We start from the raw sequence: 14,922 nt of genomic DNA on the forward strand, positions 1-14,922 counted from the left end.
GAAATAGAACAAAGAAACCTCTTGCAATTGCTTTAAGTGGAACAGGGAGTGGGTTGAGGGGAGAGAGAGGATGGGGATGATGTAACCAATATGCAGTAAGCCTAATCAGAATTGTCACTATGAATCTCCCCCATATTACTAATATATCATAATAAAAATTTTTATAAAAAAACAAAGTTCATGTGTTGAAATGCTAATGCCCTGGATCATGGTGATAGGCTGTGTGGCCTTTGTGAGATCATCAGGTCATTGATCTAGAACACTCCTGAATGGGATTAGTGTCTTTATGCAAGAGAATTAAAGATCTCTCTCCCTTGTGAGGATGCTGCTGGAGGTACTATCTGTGAGGAAGAGGATCCTTGCTAGACAATGAGACTACTGGCACTTTGACCTTGGATGTCCCAACTTTCAGCACTGTGAGAAACTCTGTTATTTATAAGCTTCTTAGTGTGTGATATTTTATTATAGCAGCCCCAAATAGCTAAGACATTCAGCAGAGAGCAAGGGGACATGCCTTTTCAGGGGGCCTTCAGAGGCTGTGGGCAATAATGTGTTTAGGGTGAGGATTCCACAGGAGCCCTAAGCCTTGATAACTCAGACAGAGGCATAGCCCCTAGCCTTGAAGCTGTAAAAGACACTGCTACCTGTGCATCTGTGGATTCTGTAACTCTGAGTGGTGCTGGAAGTTTGACTCTAGGCAGTTAGAGAAGGAGAAGGAAAAGGCAGTAGGAAAATGGAGAGACTAAGGGTAGCCTTCATTGATCAAGTGTTTTTCCACCACTGAAACTCTGTTTTGGGAGGAACCCTATCCTCCACCATTGTGTGGATCTTGGCAGAAGAACTGTTCAGTCTCCCTCTCAGGAAGCTGTTATTTACATAGGTGTGCAGCCAAGCATTGACTAAGTAGGTCTAACCAGGTCCTTGGGTCCAGAGGGGTGAATCTCAGATGAAGAGGCAATAGGAGATAATTTTGGCAGTAGCTTTGGGATCAAGTGTCCAGTTGGCCCCCATGGCAGAAATCTCCCGTGGTGGTTGTGTCTGCAACAGAGGCCTATATATTTTTCCTGATGCCACCGTGGCTGTGTTCTCAACATCATTAGTTCATTGCTTTTTCTTTCTTAGACTTGTCACATAACCTTTTGTTAAATCTGTGGTTATTCAAGAATCTTCTAGTGCATTCTTTTTTCTGCCTAAATCAGGCTGAATTATTTTTTGAATACAGCCTCTGAACTGTGGACCATGTCGGGACACTGAATTCACAAATGAGAGCTTGAGAGACAAAGACTTGCTTGAGGGAAGAGATGCTGGTGAAAGATCAAGGGGCCTATTTCCATCCCTGTGTTGCTTGGCAACCACTGTGATGAAAGTAATTTCTGGACAGCAAGACATCTCTGTAGCTGAACTAGATCATTAGTCGATGTAGGCATCAATCAGAGCATCACTGAATAGTGTTAATTCTAGACAGAGGAATGAAGACCATTTCTTAAGTTATTAGTTGCATTTTTGATGAAAAATAGTATCACAGTATATGTCTTCTGAAAACAAGGAAGAATTTACTTGTGAATCTCTCCAGTGAAATAATCCAATGATTATTACCATTGTTCCTTTATCCATTATCATCATTTTCTGCAGCAACACCTTTTCCATCCTAGTCCAGGTAGCTTTTTTCCACCTTTCCCCACATAAGTTTAAGTTGTGATATGCATCTATCAGTTCTTTCTCATGACTGAAGCAAGGATTCCTTGAAGTGGTATACTCTGAAATTCTCCATCTGCCTCTCATTTCAAAATTGAATTCCCTTCCACCTTTTCACCATTATAAACAGTATTGCAATGCATATATTTTTGCAGACAGCTTTTCTGTTTCCTTTGGGTTATTGATTTGAAACCAATAAGTACCAAGGGACAAGAAAAGGATGTGGAAGAATATAATCTTTTCCTTTCCCCAATTATTTCTCCCAGTGGCACTAGGTGATGTTCTTATCTGGATGTTCACAGCACTGGAATGTCTTGTGTGTCTGATGGAGGCCTGAAACCCTGGGAGAGAAGCACTTTTCCCAAGCCAACACTGCCAGCCATAGTTGTAGCACCAGATTCTGGAACTTACAAATTTTCTTCATCTAATTGTGGCTAAATTCTGGAATGTGCTGAGCCTCTTCAACTTATTCTCTTGCTATGGTGACCAACTTCCCAGCTTTCCCAGAACTGAGAGGGTCCTGGACTTTCAGTGCTACAACCAGGAGTTTTGGAGTCACTTAAGATGAGTTGGTGACTCTACTTCTTACACAGACTGTATCAGAATGATCGTCTCCCAGGCTCCAAACAGTGCATTTGTCTGATAGATTGGAGAGAGACGGGAAGATCATGGTCTGAAGGAAGAACCTTGAATGGTGACAGGATGAAGTACCATTGACCAAGACCAGGACCTTTGCCTGGAGCTGCCTTTGGCTGGTCTCACTAGACATATTCAGAACACACCATGGGGTAGGAGTGATTTTGTGGTGGAGTCTGTGGCCCAGGGCCTCCTATCTGTCTATGGATGTAGCTGGGAACTGAGACACACAAGTACTGCATTGTGGAGTTCATGGCCCAACAGGGAAGACAGACAGCAAACAGAACACAGCCCAGTGTAACACAAGGGCTATCAGGAGAAAACCCTTAGCTGCCTCCTTTTCCCCCAGCTCTTGCCCAGTGTTTATCTTGGCCACTGCAACTCTCATCTGTAGGACACTCTCCCTCATTTGGACCCTGCCCTTGGGCCTGTGGCCTGATGCCACCCTGATCCTGGCCTCCTGCTGGGTGAGTTGTCAGCACCTTCCAGCTCAGGTGAGATATTGACTTTCCTGTTCAAGGAGGGGCAGTGGAACTCATGTCACATAAAGCAGAGGCACATGAAGGCTTCTAGCAGTGCAGATAATCGATGCAGTTGACCTGAGCTTATCTCACAGCAAAAGCGCTTGCCGGTTGTGCCACTCTGAGTATGTTACTTAAACTCCCCATGAATCATCTGTAAAGTGCAACCAAGGAATGTCTTTCTTCTACTGTCATTGTGAAGACTGAGTTTATTTCTGTTAAACACCTGGGCTAGTATGAATTCCCTGCTATTATCATGGATGAAGCAGCTGGGACAATTATATTCTTATGTGGCTGATGTGGGTCTTTCTGTTTCTCCTTCAAACAGTTTGGACCAGTCTTCCTGGAGACATTTGGAGTCTGGGAAGTAAGGGATACTACAGGAAACCTGCCTTATTTGTGGGTTTAGGACATGCAGTTTTGGCTCAGTGTGGTTAAAAATCCCTGTGTATGCAATACGCAGCACAGTTCATTTAGAGAAGCTCCTAGTCAGTTCTGTGTTATGGTCAGCTAGGTTAAAATCATTGTGTGATCTACTGAGTATTTCTATGTCCTCATTTTTTGAAAATATGCCTCTTTTTTTTTCATTATTTAGAGAATACTTTATTAGTTTCTGTAATCAAACCCACGTAGATAAGACCTTACAAAAATATGCCTCTTTAAAAGCAAATCATGCTCAATCAAAGTAAAAGTTATGGTAATATTCCCAAATTAAAAAGAGCAAATAATGTGCTTACTTTATGTGATAAAGTGAAAATTTTAGATTTGCTGAACAGCAGCTTGTCTTTAATGGAAAGTTGGGCAGTGTTATGGGAAAAATGAATCAAGCATCTACAGCATTTGAAATAAAGAGCATAAAATAAGATCTAATTTTAATGTGTACAACAGGAATTTTCATAACATTAATAATGCCTACTCCATGCAGTTTCAAGTTATGGATGCTTTGATCCACTGTGTGCATGGTACAGGTAAATTTGCATCCTGAAAAATGCATTCACATTTTTCCTTAGTGGTAGTCTCCTTGGAACCATATACCTGTGGATACAAAAGGTCTATTGTAGGATCTTTTGAAGATGCATTTTGCTCAATCTGAGAAGTTTCAGGAATCTCTATTGTTCTATACTCAGACATGTGAGATGTGATTGTGATTCCCATCAATCTCCTGGTGAACTCCTGGGGTGGATGGGGTGGAGGAGTGAGTACAACAAAACGAGAGGACTCACCTTCTGGGAGGAAGAGCCCTGTGGAGATCAGGAGTTTGTGCATACTGAAGGAAGTGGTGATAGTTTTGAGAAAGGACCAAAAGATAGGTCAAGATTATGGACTGTGAGCTTGTGCAGACACATGGGTCTCTGCACTGAGATGTGCATTGAGCTTTGGATTAGTACTTTGCTGTCACTTTCTTGATGTTCTAAGAATTTTGAATCAGGAGCCCTCTGTTTTCATCTTGCACTGGGCCCTACAACTGATGAGACTGCATTGCAAGATGAACTGCCTGGGGTGTGAGGTCCTGGGGTGAAAGCCAAGATGCTGAAAGCTTTAAATTCTAGCTATAGAGGGAGGAAATTCACTGTGGAAATAACATTTCTCATTTAAAAAAAATTGAGACTTCTGGTTTGTAGCCCAGGCTGAATCTACCTCCTAACTCCGGGTATTACATGTTTGGCTCACTATACCTACTCTGAAAGTTAATAACTTGATATAGGACCTCAGTAATGACAGAGAAAAAGAAGTTGGTGTCCAAGTTCTCAATGATCCTGCCTGAGGCAGTGAGGTCATTTCCAGGACAGCAAAGAGCTGCAGCCCAGATGGCAGACAGCAGGGATTCCTAAAAGGGACCCTGCCCAGTCCCAGGTTTTGGATTCCTACTTGGGCATGGGCAGGTATAAACAGCCTTTGTGCATTTTGCCTTTTTGCTGTATCTTGCAGAACACAAAGGGAACAAATCTTGTGCAGTTAAAGAGTGAGGTCCAGAATGTGTTCTAGGGAAGGCAGGTAGGGCATGGGCTGGGTAGAACTTGGACAGGGTAGAGGTTTAGCTCCTACCCTAGGATTAACACAACTTGGGTTAGAATCCCAACTCTGGACTAAGGTTTTTACTTCTCTGAGCTTCACTTTTCTTTATGGCAAATCAGGGGAAAAGCATAGTAACTAATTTAGCAGGTCATTAGACCAATTGAGATGCTCTTTGCCCACAAGGAGCTGCTTTGCCTGGCACCTGGCACACATTGCTCAGTAACTGTTCATGGTTGTTATTAGCCATGTCCCAGGGGCTCTGAAAGGATGGTGTCACTTGGTGGTGAACTGTCTTCTGCTCAGAACTGACCTTTCTTTGTACTCAGAAGATCCCCAATTCCTTGGACAAATCCCTTTTCCAAGGCCTTCCTGATATATGAATGAGACTGAACAGAGTATGGCTAGTGTGACCCCAAAACAGGGAGGAGTTGTCTGGTCCACTGTTGGTGGACATGTGTGAGAATGGGTGCCAGAAAGATCTAAAGGCAAACTCTGACTCCTTGGGCCCTGCTGGTACATTCTGGCTCCAGGCCTTCATTATATGATCTGACTACCAGTCTAAAATACCCTAGTATAGAAGGAGGGCAGATCAACTTGTCTCATTGCTGGGCACAGTAAGAGCTATGGCAAGGTAGAATCCACTGACTACTTTGGTCAAACCCCCCTCTCTCTGCCAAATCACCTAGACACCCCTTGGACCCAAGTCTCAGTTTTGGAAGAGGCTGAGTTGTAGTAGTGGTGGGGGAAAATAACTTGTCCTAGCTTTTGTTTGAGCCATCATTACCCTCTCTTGTCAGAATGGGCCTCTACAGCCTCCAGAGCTATCTTGGACCTCCATTCCCCACTCTGCTTTACTCTAGAATCTTCCACAGGAAATAGCTATGTGACCCCAGAACCCACTGGGCCTGTCTCTGGCCTGTTTCATCTTCACCATGATTTCCTCATTGTAAGAAGCAGCTCCAATTGCTTACTGAGCTTTTTTGACCTCAACAAATGGCAATTCCCTGGTCCTGGTACTGCATATTTCTTTGCTTTTAATTTTTCTCATTCCATTTTTTTCTAGCTACTACTTTGTAAATTATTCTTCTCAATATGCATGCTTTGGTTGATAATATTTGATTTGATAATATTTTCATGTATATTCTTACAACCTAAAGTTAATCAATACTTTTACCTTGAGGTGATACTAAATATATGGGAGCACTAGAATGGCACTATAAATGTATATATCCATCAAAACATGCATGAAAAATTAAAAATATATCACTTTTGTACACATCACAAAAGTGTTCCCAACTGATATAAGCTGTACCACAAATTGTTGATCAAATCATTGTATCATCAATTAAATGAAACTTCTGCTTCAGTCATAACTCCACATGGGAAACCACATGAGATTCTTTTAGGTGTGTCATTTAATTGAGAAACAATAGGTCCCTGGTATCTAGTAGTGGCTGGGTTCCATGTGATGTCAGTCAAACCCACATGGTGTGATGTGGGAAGCTTGCGTCCCATCCTTTGCCAACATCCTGCTTGCTAGACACAATGCTGCCTGGTAGGTTCAGACATCATCTGACCTGATTCAGAGCATCACTGCCTTTTCCATCCCCACCTTTCTGCACAACATCCAGGCCTGATCCCTGTCTTTTTGGCCAACATTGACCAGTATAGAAGGATTTCAGCATTTTAAACAGGAGAGCATCTTTTTGCATCTGTTTGGATATCAGCCCTACCTTTATCTAGCTTCCTTCTGGAGTATGTAGCAGTCTTAGAATCCTTTAACTCTCTTACTTGGTGTTATTGTTGACTTGTATTTGAATCTCCCTCTTTTAGGATAATTTTATCATCCTACGGTTAATAACAGTGGATTAAGGGGACTGATGTGTAATTCAGTGGTAGAGTACTCAGCATGTGCAAGGATTTTGATTCAATGCCCAGATCCACCCCCAAATTAAAAATAGACAAAATAAAATCCATAAGGTTCCTTTAGAGGCACTTGATCAGGGAAAAACAAACTTCAGAAAGGTGTTCCATACTAATTTAACCATTTTAAAAGCAATGCTGATTATGTAATGTCTGTCATTTTAATTACTAACATACATTTCCTGTTGATTCTCCTTAACACAGAGATGTGGCTGAACAGTCAATTGTTAATAGTTCATGGACTCTTTGGCTCCAGTTATCTATCCCCATGTGGGTTAACTTTCTTGTTCTTGGAAAATTTGTTGCATTTACCATATTTCTGGGACATGCATTTAAACACCACGGATCCCAGGAATTACGTTCTATATACAATGAGTATATGGTAAATGACTTTGTTAATTACAGAAGGCTCCTTTGCTTCTGTTCCTTCATAGATAGAATCTTGAGAATAGAGACTGTATCTAAAGATCATTGTGATTCTGAACTTAATGTTGCTTTATTCCGTTAATGTTTCATTAGATTTATATGTATGTGATTCGGTACCTCTGCTTATCATTCCATCTTGCACCTCAAGGATTATTTTCCTTTTGCCTGAAGCACAGGCTTTAGCATTTCATTCAGGATGCATTTGTTGCTTGTTAGGCAAGCACTATACCACTTTAGTTATGCCTCCAGCCCTTTTTGCTCTGGTTATTATTGGAGACAGGGTCTCATTTTTTGCCCAGACTGGCCTGGACCACAATCCTCTTATTTTAAGCTTCCCAAGTAGCTAGGAGTGCAGACATGAACCACCTGCACCTGCCTTGGTTTACAGTTCTTGATAGACAGTTACTTTCTCCGGACATTGATGATACCATTCCCTTGTGTTCTGCCTTCCAATGCTCTGTTCTGGTCATCAGAACCACTCTAGGCAATCTTTCATATGGCTGCTGTGGTTTGTTATTTGCAGTAGTTTGACTGTAGTGTTTATTTCTCTCTTTCCTCCTTAGTTTGGACTTTTTGGATTTCTCAGTTTGGGAAGCCAATTCTAGAAACTTCTTGGCAATTATCTCCTTAAATATTGCACATTTTCCATTTTCTCTATCATATTATTCTAGAATTTCAATTAGGTATACAAGAGGCCTTTTGATGACATCCTCCTTATTACTATTCTTTTAAAAAATTTTTTTCATATTTTCTGTCAATCTTGCCTTAGATATCCAAACACTCCCTTCTTCCCAACATCGGTCACTGCTCCAGAGCCAGTATTCAATTAGAGTTCCATCTAGTGGATTGAAACACTCACTGACGAAGGGAGGAGGGGCATAAGTTGCTCTCAAGAGCATTAGAAAATTTAAAATATTTTAATGTAAAATTTGTGTTTGTCACTGTTAAGACTGTGATATGTACTCCAACAGCAGCTATGCATTCTTGCTCCCCAATTTTCTCTCAAGCCCTATCCACTCTGGGCTATCATCCCAGGAAAGCATTTCAGTCTTTAACCTTAAACCACTTCTTCTCCCCCTATCATCCATCTAGCCACAACCACAACCTTTTCCTCGATCTTAATTCTCCTTTTTACTGTTCACTCACCCATAATCCTCCTTCACTACCAATAATATTAAAGGCCAAATTAAATCCCAGATCAATCTTCCAATTTTGTTGTGTCCATATCTGTCTATTCTCTATTATTATCTCCTCCTTCTCACCCATTTCAACATCCACTGACTCTCTTCATCACATTCCAGTCTTCTTAATCATCCCCTCCTAATACCCAAGCACCATCCTTTCCTGCTACATAAAATTCTCACCTCATATAACCCATAGATCTTTCCCTCTGTCTCCCTTCCATTATAACACCTACTAACTTTAGCCTTTCAAGACCATGAAGATACATCTTTTCTCCAATAGGCAACCAAGACACTGAAACAATAGCAATAACTGATCTTTATGAGGGATTACTGTAATTTCAAGGCTGCAGTTTAACAACTGGAACAAGGGATAGACGCCAGCACCCTGAGAATAAGTAGCAGAAGAGAATACTATTGAGCATCTACCTCACCATCTAGAGACAAAAAAACCCCACATCAGATCTCAACCACAGTTCAGTCCAGTACAATCCTTCATAAAACCCCAATCACAGGGGCAAAAGAGATTGGAACTCTGAAACTAAAACAACCCCAGGTGCAGAAACAAGAAACAGCAAGGCAACAGCTCCCCCTCAAAAGCCAACTCCACCACTAACTCCATCTAAACAACTGCAAAGAGGAAGAAATATCAAATATTGAATTTCAAAAAAATAGTAAGTATGACTAATAAGCTCAAATAGAATACAAACAGATGAATAAAATTATGAAAGAGGAAATCAATAAAATTATGGAAATCCTGAAAAATAATCTGAATTAAATAAATCAATATCCCAAATAAAAATCTCAATTGAAAACTTGGTGAACTTAGTGGAGCAAGTTGAAAATAGATAATGAAGAAGAGAAGACAAAGTAGAGGAATTATATCAAACAGTAAAAGATCACAAAAAATGCTAAGAAAATATGAATGGAACATGCAAGACATCTGGGATATCACGAAAAGATCAAAGTTATGAATCATGGGTGTAGAGGAAAGGAGAATGGATGAAAACTAAAGGCATTCTATTATTCAATAGAATAATAGCTGAAAACTTCCCTAATCTCTAGAAAGAAAGAGTCATCCTGGTGAAGGCAGCTTACAGAACACCAAACACCCACAGACATATCATAATCCAAACAGGCAAAAGATCAACAAAGAAACTTCATAGCTATTACACACATTAGACCAAATGGACATAATAGATATGTACAGAGTATTTCACCCAACAACCAGGCAATACACATTCTTTTCTGCAACTCATGGAACTTTCTCTAAAATAGATCCTACTTTAGAACACAAAGCAAATCTCAACAAACTCAAGAAAATTGAAATAACCCCGTGTATCATATCAGATCACAACAGAATAAAACTAGATCTTAACACCAAAAGAAACCACAGAAAATATCCTAACACATGGAGACTGAACACTGCTGAATGACCAGTGGGTGACAGAAGAAATAAATGAAGAAATCAAAAAGTTCTTAGAGTCTAATGAAAAAGACAATACAACCTACCAGAATCTGTAGGGCACAGCAAAGGCCACGCTAGGGGGAAAGTTTATAGCTATAAACATCCACATTAGAGAAACAGAAACTTCTCAAATAAACAATCTAATGATGTACACCTTAAGCTCCTAGAAAAATTAGAACAAACCAAACCCAAAATCAGTAGATGGAGAGAAATAATAAATGCCAATGAAATTGAAACTAAAGAAACTATACAAAGAATCAATGAAACAAAAAGTTGGTTCTTTGAGAAGACTAACAAGATCAACAAACCCTTAGCCAACATGACAAAACAGAAGGGGGAAAAGACTCGAATTAATAAAATCAGAGATGAAAAAGGGGTCATAACCACAAATAATAATGAAATCTGGAGGATCATTGGAGAGTACTTTGAAAATTATATTTAAGTAACTGGAAAACCTAGATGAAATGGAAAATTTCTAGATGCATATAATCAACCAAAATTGGACCAAGAATATATTAACCACCTAAACAGATCTATCACAAGCAATGAAATTGAAATAGTAATAAGAAGCCTTCCTACAGAGAAGAGCACTGGACCTGATGGATTCACAGCTGAATTTTACCAAGTCATTAAAGAAGAACTAATACCAATACTCCTCAACTTTTTTCAGGAAATAGAAAAGGAATGAACACTACTAAATCATCCTATGATTCTATGAAGTCAACATTAAACTCATTGCAAACTCCAGTAAAGATACAACTAAAACAGAGAATTATAGACCAATATCTTCAATGAATATAGATGCAAAGATTCTCAGCAAAATACTGGTAAACAGAATTCAACAACAAATTAAAAAGATCATACACCATGACCAAGTTGGTTTCATTCCAGGGATGCAAGGATGGTTCAACATATATAAGTCTATAAATGCATTACAGCATAGAAACAGAAACAAGGACAAAAACTACATGGTTCTTTCAATAGATGCAGCAAATGACTTTGACAAAATTCAACACCTTTCATGATGAAAACTCTGAATAAACTGGGAATAGAAGGAATATGTTCCTCAACATAATAAAGGTTATATACAACAAACCTACAGCCAAAATTATATTAAGTGGAGAAGAACTGAAACCCTTCCCACTATAGCCAGGAACAATAAAACAGAGCAAGAAATAAAAGGGATTCAAATAAGGAAGGAAGAAGTCAAACCATCCCTAGTTGCAGGTGACATGGTCCTATACCTAAAAGACCCTAGAAATCAGTAGCCTTCCAACAATGAACAGACTGAGAAAGAAACCAGGGAAAACATCTCATTTACAATAGCCTCAAAAATAATAAAGTACATTGGAATAAATTTAATGAAGTAAACAAAAGTCCTTTTCAATGGAAACTATAAACTACTAAAGAGAGAAATCAAAGAAGACATCAGAAGATGGAAAGACTCCAATGCTCATGGATTGGTAGAATCATCATTGTGAAAATGGCCATACTACCAAAAGCAATCTACATGTTCAATGCAATTCCTATCAAAATAACAATGACATTCTGCACAGAAATAGAAAAAAAAATCCTAAAATACATATGGAAACATAAAAGACCTCAAATAGCCAAAGCATTTCTGAGCAAAAAGTCCAATGTTGGAGGTATCACAATACCCTTCTTCAAACTATACTACAGAGCCATAACAACAAAAACAGCATGGTATTGGCACAAAAACAGACAGGAATGCCAATGGATCAGAATAGAAGATCCAGATATATATCCACACATCTACAGCCAACTGATCCTCAATAAAGGAGCCCAAAACGTATGACGGAGAAAAGCCAGCACAGCCTCTTCAACAAATTTTACTGCGAAAACTGGATATCCACATGCAGAAGACTGAAACTAGATTCTTGTCTTTCACCCTGTACCAAGTACCAAAGGCAACTCAAAGTGGATCAGAGACTTTAATAGAAAGCTTGAAACTTTGCAACAACTCTAGGAAGTAGTAGGAAATTCACTGGAACATATAGATATAGGAAGTGACTTCCTAAGTAGAACTCAAAAGGCTCAGCATCTATAAGAATGAATGAACAAATGGGACTACATCAAACTAAAAAGCTTCTGCACAGCAAAAGAAACAGTCAGTAGACTCAAGAGACTCCCACAGAATGGGAGAAAATCTTTGCCAACTATTCATCTGATAGGGGACTAATATCCAGAATCTATAGAGAACTCAAAAAACTCAACCTTCAAAGAATCAACATCCAATGAAGAAATGGGTACATGAATTAAGCAGGGAATTCCCAAAGGAAAAGGTACTAAATACATGAAGAAGTGCTCAATTTCCCTGGTTATAAAAGAGATGCAAATCAAAACTACACTTAGATTTCATCTCACCCCAGTGAGCATAACCATAATTAAGGGCAAGAACAACAAATGCTGGCAAGGATGCAGTGAAACAGGAACCCTTATACACTGCTAGTGGGAATGCAAATTAGAACCACTATGGAAAGCAGTAAGGAGATTCCTTAAAAAGATAAAGACAGCACTGCCATATGATCCAGTGATACTGCTCCTGGGCATCCACTCACAGGAACATAAGTCAGGATACAATAGAGACACCTGTACACCGATGTTCATCACAACACTATTCACAATAGCCAAGCTCTGGAAACAATCCAGATGTACTACAACTAATGGATGGATCAAGAAAATGTGATACATATACACAATGGAATTTTACTCAACAATAAGAAATGTGGTTTGAAGGTAAATGGATGCAATTGGAGGACATCATGTTAAGTGAAGTAAGACAGGCTCAGAAAGACAAAGGCCACACATTTTCTCTCATTTGTGGGAGATAGATCCAAAGATAAGTGTATAAACAAAAACAACTATGTTCATATACCAACTCCTATGTAGAAATGTTGTAATAGTGGAACTAGTCTATGGAAATTTGGGAAAGAGGTAAAGGAAGAGAGAATGATAGAGCATCAGTAATACCATAAAACATGGTTTGTGTGAAGGTACAGGATATAATGATGTGTATTGAAAGCTGTTGAAAAATGGGGGTGGGTGGGTGGGAGGTAAAGGGACAAGGGATAGTAATAGAAGGTGTTGAATGTACCAAAGCAAAGTATACTCACAGTGGGGATACATAGAGAAATCCCTTTGAACATTGACTTTATTATTAACCATGAAAGACAGGACCATAAAATAGGTACAGTGTGTGTGTGTGTGTGTGTGTGTGTGTGTGTGTGTGTGTGTGTGTGTGTGTGTGTGTCTGTGTGTGTGTGTGTGTGTGGTACTTGTGAGAGGGTAAATGGAGGAGATTAAGGCGACGGTATATAGTTGATGGACTTCCTATACTTACATGAAATAGAACAAAGAAACCCTTGAAATTGCTTTAAGTGGGGCAGGGAGGGAGTTGAGGGGGAGAGACGATGGGGGTGATCTAACCAATGTACAACGTAAGCCTAATCAGAATTTCCAAAAAAGTTTTTCCTATTTTATGTCAGTCTTTTCTGCTCCAAATTTACCTTTTTAATGGTTTCTTGCTTCTTGCTCATATTTTTAAGATCATTTATTTCTTTGAGCATATTATACACACTTATTTTGTGTTCTATTTCTGAAATTCCTATGATTGCAGTTTTAATGGGCTTGTTCTCGTGGTTCAGGTTTCTGGTGACTCTTGCTTATGGTGCATTTTTTGCGAGGTTTTTTTGTTGTTTCTTTTTTTGTGATAGTCTTGCTATGTAACCCAGGCTTGTCTGGAACTCGTGATCCTCCTGCCTCAGCTTTTTAAGTGCTGGGATTATAGCACTATGCCCAACTTTCTCTGTGAGAGTTTTTGACTTTATGTGGGAAGTCTTTGGAGGTGACTGAGGTCAGGATATTTTACCACTGTCCTCTCTTAAAAAGCCCCTCTTCTTTGTCTCCAGCTGTCAAATTCAATCTGGTATTATAGCAGAGAGGAGGACCAGAAGAAAAACAGACTAAGCCAGAGTCTTGATAAAGCAGCAGAAAGGCATAACAGAGATAAAACCTGAGGACTTTGAGCATGAAGGTTACATAACACTGGAAAGAAAGAATTCACATAACATTAGGGTAAAGTAGCCGATAGGATTGAATATAACCATATGTGGATTAGGCCTTGCTTTTTGCTTCTGTAACCTGCTTGCAAGGGTATATAAGGTGAGACCTCTTTGTTCTCAGGGCTCAGCCTTTGGACATGAGTCCACAGAGTCTGTGCTGGCACAATAAACGTTGCTTCCTGCTAATCTGCCTCAGTGTCTCATATCTTGACTTACAGCTTCCTGCAACTGTATCACTGTGTTTTTTCCTTGTTTTCAGGGGTAGCAATGGCTTCTATTGATAGACACTGGGTTTTAAATATTCCTTGTTAGTTTACTCAGCCTTACTTTGTGTGTAGTCTTTGAAACTCTTCAAATCCCACAAAAGAGCATGATACCTGCTTCCTGCTGGGACTCTGAGTGACATAATCTGTGTAAAAAGCACTTAATAAGTTCCAGTTAATGTTGTTATTGAGAATACTTTATAAAGTGTTGGGAAAATTTCTGGTAAGCTCAGGCAAAAATAATTATAAGGCTGGGAGACATGTACTTCAAAAAAAGGGGTACACTCAAAGAGTGGAACAAGGAAAGGTTTCAGACTCTACCTCCATAACCCTCTCTGCCTTTATCAGGAAGCCATGGGCTCTGTCCTCATAATCCATCATCCTACACCCCCTTCCAAGTTCCTTATTACCACTACTTTTCTCCCTCTCCTTCCCTCCTTTACCTTGGAGGGCCACAAAGTGAGGGAGGTGCACAGCAGCCACAGCTCCCTGCTCAGCCTTGATGTCAAACAGAGGCCCTGCCACCATCCAGCTGTGCTGCATGACAGTCCTGCCCAGGAAGGGGTCCCAGGTACAAAATTCAATCTCGATGGTCACTGCCCTTCTCACCACAAAGCCAAGACCCGTATTGGGACAGTGGTAGGAGCCGGCCACAGGGAAGTGAACTCTGGAAAGAAGAAGGAGAGGCAGACACCAAATCACACAAACTCA

The 14,922-nt window shown here is 39.9% G+C and overlaps 1 protein-coding gene across 1 annotated transcript in view; it reads right to left on the reverse strand.

Annotated features, from left to right (window-relative positions):
* LOC109684893 (NACHT, LRR and PYD domains-containing protein 1a-like) overlaps window positions 1-14,922 on the reverse strand; it is a 58,493-nt gene that overhangs the window by 10,498 nt on the left and 33,073 nt on the right. Inside the window, exon 11 of the mRNA XM_074047121.1 lies at window positions 14,655-14,878. Within this exon, the coding sequence (XP_073903222.1) occupies window positions 14,655-14,878 (224 nt within the window). The remainder of the gene's footprint in view (window positions 1-14,654; window positions 14,879-14,922) is intronic.

Source organism: Castor canadensis, chromosome 11 (genome assembly GCF_047511655.1).
Source record: "Castor canadensis chromosome 11, mCasCan1.hap1v2, whole genome shotgun sequence".
In the NCBI taxonomy this organism is placed as follows: domain Eukaryota; kingdom Metazoa; phylum Chordata; class Mammalia; order Rodentia; family Castoridae; genus Castor; species Castor canadensis.